The 9,425-nt window shown below is 40.1% G+C and overlaps 1 protein-coding gene across 1 annotated transcript; it reads right to left on the bottom strand.

The window, feature by feature from the left end:
- Positions 1–250: 250 nt before the first annotated feature.
- Positions 251–1,171, bottom strand: LOC121517438 (olfactory receptor 11A1-like). Its single transcript, XM_041799194.1, has one exon. The coding sequence runs from the start codon at positions 1,169–1,171 to the stop codon at positions 251–253; it is 921 nt and encodes a 306-aa protein (XP_041655128.1).
- Positions 1,172–9,425: the final 8,254 nt, after the last annotated feature.

Below are 9,425 nucleotides of genomic sequence, written 5' to 3'. Positions count from 1 at the left end.
AAACATATCACAAGAATTCTTGAAAGCCTTATTTATTTATTTATTTATTTATTTAAGGAAACCCACTTTGTGCAAAATAAACAGTAATCAGCTCGCAGTAAGAAAGAAACCACCTCAGGCTCATCTTCAGACTGGGAGAAACCCTTATAAATCAATAAGCAGTTATTCATATGTTTACAAGATTAATTTATCAGAGCAGATCAAAACTGTAACACTTTCAATGAAATGATCAAGTACATTCAGAAAAGAATTATTTCACTTTCATACACAGCCCTTTGAGATGTTTGAAAATTTCTTTCATTTTTACTCCGTATATAATCGGATTAAAAAGGGGATGATATACAACCACCTGGAAGGTCATTATTAAACGTGCAGTTTTAGAAATGCGAGATTCCAGTCTGATTTTAAGTGTATCATATATGACCAACAGGCACAAATTAACTAAAACCAGCAGGTGTGGTAAACACGTCTGAGCAGCTTTCCTCCTGACTTCTCCACAGCTTCTGTAGGACACTATGAGGATCTGTGTGTATGTGAAAATGATGAAGAGAAAAGGACAGATTACAAGATTTAAAAAAATGATTAACCCAAGTGTTGTTAATGTACGTGAGCTTTCACAGTGAAGCTTTAACATGGAGTTGTTGCAGAAAATCCCTTGTAAAGTGAAGCTGCAGAGTTTTCTTTGTGTGAGTAATGTCACTTGCACTGTAAGTTGAAAAGCAGGCAGAAACCAAGCCAGGACTAAGAGAGCAATAACAGTAGTTTTCCTCATGATAACTGGATGCTGCAGAGGTTTACAGATGGACACATATCTGTCAAAGGCCATGGCTGACAGCAGTAAGAACTCTGATAAACCCAATGAATAAAACAGGAACAGTTGAAAGTAGCACATTGGATATGATATGACCTGTGTCTCAGACAGAACATCAACCAACAGCTTTGGGTAGATAGAAGTGCTGAAGAGAAGAGAGTTGATTAGCAGTGCTGCAATGAAAATATACATGGGTTCATGCAGGTTTTGGTGAGTCACAATCAGCCATACAATAGTTGCATTAAAGCAGAGGATTAAAATATAAACAGTGAGAATGATGAGAAAATAAACATAGCTGTATTTCTCTAGTCCTACAAACCCACCTAGAGTTATATATGTCACATTCATCTTTCTGTCCATCAAGCACCAAACAAACATTCATCTCTGAAATATGAAGGTGAGATTACAGGCAAACCCACTGAATTTGATTAAGGAGTTTCACATGAAGAACATTAGAGGAGAGGAAACGTAAAGTGATGAAGTACAACCTGTTAAACAAAAATCACATATTTTCAATATCAGGACCTGAATGCTGCAGAGCCTGCTTGTATTTATACCTGAAAAGTTCCCTGTTTGAGTCTGTGGGATGTTTTCATCAGGTAGTTTCATCCTCCATGGATCTCATTAACCTTTCTGGAAACATGTTGACTACTTCAGTGAACTCTAGAGGCCTTCATGTGTTTGAGTTTATGCAACTTTAGTTGGGTGTTTGCCCATGTTTAGTTTTCCATCTTATAAATTCTGTCTTATGATAAAAATTGCTTTTTTCTTAAATCGCAAGAGGTCCAAACAAATTTGAGTCAGCCATCAGAAATCCCCCTTCTTCTCAGCTTCATACTGTGTAAAGGAAATATAAAATACATGCAAAGGTTGTTCGGTGTCCATGCATCAGTGGATGTTATGTTCAGGGTAATGTTGTCTTTTTAATCCCAGCTGCAGTGCTGCAGGAGAAAATAACAATAACAGATATTCATGTGACATCAGACAGTGAGAGTCAGAGCAGTTCCAGTTTCTGAAGCATCAGAAAGCACATATGGATGACAGGGTTGAGTAGGGAGCCATAATCGGCCTTACTTCAGTTAACAAACAGACTTGACAGTGTTGGCTGAGGGCAGTATGGATCCTCTTTTAGGGCTGTCACCTTTAAAAAAAACACCTTTGAATTTAGAATATGATAACGTGATGTTGGAACATATTGGAACAGTCCTGATGTTTTCTGGTGTGGCATCATACAGTCTAACTATGTGACTTGATATTGTTGTGCGACCTGGGATGGTGTAGCGTGGCTCCAGTTTCATCATCAGGTCCTGGAAACCCTCTCCAGAAGCAACACCAATAGGCCACATATCCTTGCATATGAATCTTGTCTGTTATGGCTTTTTTAGGAGCTTCTGGCAAAGGGCCTGCTGAAAAATAATTATTCACTCAAGGTTGTACATCTGACATAGCGCCACTCCTCTGTGGAGCCTCCTCCACTCCCTCACTGGGGTGAAAAGCCGCCAGGTATGCCTGTAGATTTGTAGTCATTGACCAGTATGAGAGCTGCTTGGTACAGAGACACACGGCTCTATCTTTATTTTACCATCTACAGAGTAGAATCAAAATACTTCTACACAGCGCTTCTGAGATGTTTTGGTGTTGTAATTTTCCACTCGTTGCTCCACTTGCTAACGCCTTCCATTGTAAAATAGCGTTAGAGTCTTAGCAGAGGTCAAGAGGGCATGCAACGGACAAGTTTCTGTGAGGGCGCCCTCTGCTGGGTCGACTGGCAAACTACTTCAGACTCCATGATGCACTGATAGGGGGTGGATTTTGACTTTGAACGTCTCATTTCAGTTGGAATATGAACTTTCACCCTCAGGTTGGAATGAATGTTCAGATTTGGAATAAAAAGTGACAGCCCTATCCTCTTTGGTGTAATCTGTAACGTTTGAGGCCCTAATGTTGAGTTCATAAAGACACCAGATAAAGCCCTGATGGTACAGAACCACACAGTGTCTGGATTTCAGCCTACATTCATCCAGTCAGTGATGCATGTAAACTGACTCTTCTCCATTTTCATCCTCTTGTTTTTAACATGAAGAAAAATCAAGAGCATAACTTCAATCAGACTGATCATAAAATAAAAGAGAATCTCTTAGGTGATGGGGTGCTGACAGATAACAGATTCTGTTTTCATGCTTGTACATCAGACTCTGTGGTGTTCACTTAATGTGGCTGCTTTTAAAGCAAGACTAAAAATGTCCAGTCCATAAATATTTATCACAGATTAAACAACATAGTCTAAGCACGCTGAGTTGAATTTTATTGAGCCACATTTGAAGTTATTTGCAGAGGAGATGAATATCTCTGACCAAATAACAGTTTTGTGAAGAAATGCCAGAGGAAAAGGACCCAAAAACAGACTCAGGACACAGAGTCAAAGTCAGAACTGGTTTAATCAGTTCAGTGGTTCAGTACGCAGGAGGTCAATCAAAACAGGTGAAGGCTCTACCAGCACAATATGAAAGTTGACAACTGTTCTTTGTGAGTTTATTACATCAGACACAAACAAGAGGTCAAGACTGTTTAATGGGATGTTTTGGTATTTTTCAAGCTGAGTTGTGTAAGATCCCTGACAAGAGTTTTGGCATTACTCTTTAGAGCAGGGGTGTCAAACTTCTGGCCAGTCAGCAGGTGCGAGACGTTTAGGGAAAGATGGACATTTAAAAAAATATTAGGTCCTTGTGCTGGGGTCAGTGCTCGGGCCTTAACAGGTTGTATAAACATCTGGATCAGTATTGACTAAAATTAATTTGGAAGTATAATATAGGATATCTGCAGAAATGTAATACTCATCCCTGTTTAGTTCTATTGTATGTGTTTGAAATGGTTTAACACAACTTAACTTTTCAAACGTTGTTCTTATTACAGCCAAAGTTATAGTCATATTGTTTCTGGTGTCATCATTTCTCAGTTGTTTGTGATGAGCGAGGTGTTTTCTCAGCAGAATGCTCCCTGAGGTAGTACCTCAGGGTGGCCACAGGGTCATAATCAGCTGTTTACAGACTGGCTGTAGTCCGGCCGTCCCCTGATGCCGTCTCTGTTGTTCACTGGTCACCTGGGAGGTGACAGTAGAGACCCTAATGACTCTCATTACTGTACCATTACAGTAGCAGGGTGGACATTACTGCTGGTATCAGAAAGAGTTTCATCATACTGATTAGTGCTTACTTTTTCTCTCCTTTCCTCTGAGACAGTACGCACACACACTCACAGACACAAACAATCCTTTCATTATGATTCACTTTCTCAGATATCAAACCAAGTTGTGACCTCTGAACTTCTGTCAGATCGTGAAAGTTGTTTCTCCAAGAGATAGCTTTGAAACTTTCTGATGTAGAAAGATTTGAAAGACTGAATGAAAGTAGCCATCATTGAAACCTGTAAGCCCTCTGTAAGGGACGCTTCTGCATCATTAAAAAGCCTCAATTCAATAGTGTTCAACCTTATTCATACTGCTATCAAGTAGGGCTGCACAGTGGAGTAAAGTTTGATCACGATCACCATTACTGGCCTCCCACAATCAAAGAAACACGAATAACAGCATTATCCATACTGAAATAGACTGCAGGAGCTGTTATTAGCTTTAATTAGGGTTGTCCTGATCAGCCCGATCCGATTTTTAAAAATTTTATATCTGCCGATACCGAGTCCTTATCCGATCCTCATAATTACCTAGAATAGAGTTTCAACTGTTTCTGTTTTCTAAAATAACTGAAGTAAACTGAATAACTACTAGATATCTCAAACTTATTCCATTTAACTCAGTACAGCCAACATTGTTGAAAAAAACATAAAATCACATTTCTGCTCAGAATGGTGTAATAGCTCTGTTTCACTTTAATCATTTGTCAAAAAATAAAATTACATTTTCACTTAGTGCAGTGTTTGAATTAAATCAGACAATAGATCAGTCTGACAGACCTGAGCAGTCAAATAAAGTGAACTCTAATAACCTCAGTTCCTCCTAGAGGTGGTGAAGCAGAGTCAATAGTCACAATAACAAATTAATTCAATTAATGAATTTGAAAAATTATAATTCCACTTAAAAGTGGTGATTAACTTGACTATATTAGTCACAACAAAAACTGAACTCAAAAACTGAATTAAAAACATCCCAACTACAGGTTAAAGTGGTGTAAACAGTTTAACTTGAACAGGATCAAAAACATATGAATCATACAGATTCAAAACAACAATCTTTATTAAAATGTAGCAGCTCAATCTGAGACATGAACCAAAACAATAACACTGCAATAAAACCCAAATATCAAATACAAGGCACTCTTGTTATTACAGAGACATTTCTAAAGTGCACCTGGAGCTGCTACATCACTGTTTCCTCCTTCACTTTAATTTCTTTACCCACTGTTACTTTAAAATGAAGTGAAGCTTCTTGTTTAGGAACATCCTTGATGGTCTGCTTTACACGCTCTGCTGTGTGAGACCCACTAAACTGACGTGGATGTAATACTGCACGCTTTAACTCAAAGGTGGAGGACTGTGTAGTGAGACTCAGCAGTGACACGGGGCTAACATCAGAGCTCTAAATGTCTGTAGTGATGCTAACAGTGAAGTTGCTTTTGAAATTCTCTAGTATACTGTCACTTTGTTGTACAGCTCTGGTAAGCCAGTGTCAGTAATGTAATGTTGAGACGGGAGGGCATAGCATGGGTCTAAAAACTCAAGAAGAAGACAAAAACTCAAATTCTCCACCACAGAGATGGGCTGGTTGTCCAAAGCGATGAATTCAACCACTTTTCTGTTATCTTTTTGGCTCCCTCGAAGGTACCTGTCTTTCCTCTTAAAGTCCAGAGGTTGTTGCTGCATGTTTAGTTAGGAGATGACGGATCAAATTTGTAGAGTTCAACGCAGCTTTGCTGCTACCACCCTGTGAAAGAGGCCACTGGACTGTTTTCACTCTCACAGTTGAAGTTTATCCACACCGCTGATGTTTTAAACACAAGAATGCTAATGTTGCTACCGCTACTGGTGCGTTTAGGGCCTGTCGTAAATAGTGCTCCGTCTACAACAGCTGAACAAATTGCCGATCTCTGATCGATTAAAAATGTGTATGTGTGTAATGTATATCAGCTCTGATACAATACATACGATCGGGATGGGGACAACCCTGGCTTTAATATTAGGTACCTTTTAATTAAATGTATTCTTTAGTGATGCACAGATTGTAAAAGTCAGGGACCGTGCTGATACCAATGTTTAAAATAACTATTTGTCCAGTAGCGATGCCAATACCGATGTTTTTCATTTACTGTTGTTTGATTTTTGTGGTTGTTAACCTACTCATCTAAACCAGGGACCAAAATTACTTATTTTTTTCTAGTCTTTTATCACTTTACGTAAAGGGGAAGAATCCAAGTACAGAAATCCACAGTAGAATTTCTTATTTAAACCAAATATGCCACTATGTTGCCCAGCCCTCCCTCTTAGGCTGCCCACACACTACAGGATTTTAAGCCCGATTTGGGGCAGGATTTGCCTCCCCCGACGATCAGGGGGGTGTATCCCGAGAGGAGTGTCATCGCAAACAAATATTTGTCTGAATAATCCTCGTGTGTGGTGTAAACACAATTGTTTTACTGCACCAAATCGCGTTGTAGCCTCCAAAATCCCAAGTCGTTAATATCAAACATGTTTGATATTTACGATTCTAGGTCAGTGCCTACAACAACCAATGAGAGCGAGCAGACGGGGTAGCGTCACTGCCGGATCATACGTACTTTCAACGCTCACGACCATGAACACAACTGTACCTGAATTCCAGTCAGGATTTCATCCTGAGTCTTTCCCATGTTTTATGATTTTTGCTGCAACTGTAACACATGCCAGGACAGCCTGTGGAGGGACAGCAAGACGGTATCAACGGACATCCTTGTTTGTGTTTTTTTTCTCAAGTCACATGATCACCAAGGTAGTGGGCAAGTGGGCAGGTGTGTGGTCTCCAGTGATCTGACAGTCTGGCTGAGTCGTGTAGAGTGTGCGTTCAGAGGATTAAAGATGAAAAATCTTCAATCCTTTGTGGCCTCCCACAGTTTTAAAATCGTCTAGCGTGTGGCCAGCTTTAGTCTAGTCTTGGTAGAATGAAGATAGTGCCCAGCTCTTAAAAAGTTCTAGTCAGTCCAGGCTGATCACAGTGTTCCTCTGGTCCCATGTTTAAGCTGCCCGGGCTGTAGATTCAGCCCAGCTTTCAGGGCAACAAGTCAAAAAACTCGTTTGTTCCTGCTGCTTTTGGCTTTATAAATAAATTGTGAGCTTGTTTTATACAATATAATACAATACAATAACTTTATTTATCCCCGCAGGGAAATTCAGTTGTCTGGAGTCTCTCTCATCTGTTTACTGTAGAATTATAAAGTCTAATTGCTGATGGAATGAAAGATTTTCTAAATCTTTCTGTCCTGCAGCGCAGGGATAGGAGCCGTCCACCACCGTTCTTTCTTTGGTCATTTAGGAGATATGAAGTGGATGATCCATGTTCCTCAGATTGGCCTCCACCTTCTTCATTGTTCGTCTCTCCACCTCATCCTTCAGTGAGTTCAGCTTGATTCCGACCACAGAGCCAGCTTTTTTCACCAGTTTGTTCAGATGCCTTGCATCCTTGTGTGGCACACTGCCTCCCCAGCAGACTGCAGCATAAAGCAGAACACTTGCCACCACAGACTGATAAAACATGTGCATCATCTTACTGCAGATGTCTATTGATCGGAGTCTTCTCAGGCAAAAGAGGCGGCTCTGCCCCTTTTTGTAGATGTAGTCTATGTTTTTAGACCAGTCCAACTTACTATCCAGGTGTACACCTAAATATTTATACGATGTCACCACCTCGATGTCCACGCCACAGGTGTTCACTGGCTGAAGAGGGGGTTTGGATCTGCAGAAATCTATGATCATTTCCTTTGTCTTTGAGGTGTTGAGTAGGAGGCAGTTTTTGTGACACCAGTCACTGAAGGCACTTATCAGATCCCTGTATTCGGCTTCTTGTCCATTTCTGATAAATGCCATGATAGCAGTGTCATCAGAGTATTTCTGGATGTGGCAGGACTCAGTGCTGTATTTGAAGTCTGATGTATACAGTGTGAACAGGAATGGAGCCAGGACTGTTCCTTGTGGAGCCCCTGTACTGGCAATTGTATGGTAATTGTATTGAAATTTAAAGATGACATATTTTACCCCTTTAACATAAGTTGATATGGTCTCAGATAGGGGTGTACGTTAGGACGATCTCAGACTGTAAAGAGATAGAATGTATTGTTGATTTGCTAAAATTGTTTTATGGTAGAATCGTCAAATACTTCTAGCTCTTCGCTCCCTCTCCTCTTCTGCTTCCTGACGTAGCGGTCATTCACGGTGCAAATAAAAGTGACACTTAAGATTTCTAACTGTCTTATACCAAGCTGTGTCTTGGTTTTCTAAACCACCCATGTGCAAAACACAAATAGGAACAAAGTTTATGAATGTTTGTTTTCCTTTGAGGTTCAAACCATGAAGAGAGATGACCCAAACCCCGGTCCATGGGCTAGTGTGGCAGAGGCAGATCACCTACTGTTGTTTAAACTGTTACAGCCAACATTTTTTTACTTTCCATTGTTTCCCAAGTTATTTACAAGCCTTTCCAGCTGACAGGCTAACGTCAGGATTACTGAATCACAAGTGAAACTTTATATCAGCGTCTTTTTATGGAGGGAGGCAGTAATGTGTACTAGGTCCTCACATGGATGGTCATTAGAAAATGTCTTAACAGTGTAATCATTGATTTATGTACATTTCTTTAGCCGACCTTCATGATGCTGCAGCGTCTCAGCCTCCATCTCCTCCTCCTCTCTCCTCCATTGTGAGCAGCAGCAGGTACAAGTGTGACAGGTAGACTACTTCACCACTGTAGAGTCATGTTTTCACAGCCCTTTGTAAATGAAAACCAAGTTTATTTTAAAGTAACAAACAGTCACTAGTTCACTGTAGTGGTGGGTGGTAAACTGGTATTAATACTGACTGTTAGAGCCATAAAGTAATTTAGGTATAGTTTTGCATATTTTGCCTAATTTAGATAGTAATTAATTTATTTTTTGATTTTTATGTTAAGATTGTAAGATAGTCTTGCATGCAATCTTTTGCTAATATTGGTTTATTGTAGTATTTGCATCTAATCAGGATATTTGTGCTCGATTTGTTTGTCTTGCTACCGCAAATTTACTCTCTGCTGTAAAGCGCAGCCAAGTGTAGTAAAGTGATGTAAGGACACCTGCAAAACACATGCTCTCAGGGGAGGGACTTTCAACTAAGCAGGACAGGGAGCAACAGTATTTCTGACCGTCGCTATGTCGTTTTAGTAGTTGTCGTTTACTTATTTTGGAATAAAGAGACGGATTGCTTTATTTTACTCCTGCCTTTTTTCTTCTTTTGGATTATACATGGAACGCACGAGTCAGAAAACTTCATGTCCTGCTGGAAGTGGCAAAGGAGGTTTTGGTTTTTTGTTGCCACTACACTGACACCGGTGTGACAGACATGTCAGGCTGAGTCCAGCCATTAGCCCACTTTGCTCTAGTATTAC

Source organism: Cheilinus undulatus, linkage group 2, assembly GCF_018320785.1.
Source record: "Cheilinus undulatus linkage group 2, ASM1832078v1, whole genome shotgun sequence".
Lineage (NCBI taxonomy): Eukaryota > Metazoa > Chordata > Actinopteri > Labriformes > Labridae > Cheilinus > Cheilinus undulatus.
Note: the sequence above shows the minus strand (reverse complement) of the source record. Positions and strands in the feature narration are given on the sequence as shown.

Bases quoted from the DNA above. Each gene is read 5' to 3' on its own strand.
- LOC121517438 (XM_041799194.1), bottom strand. From the start codon at position 1,171: ATGGACAGAAAGATGAATGTGACATATATAACTCTAGGTGGGTTTGTA.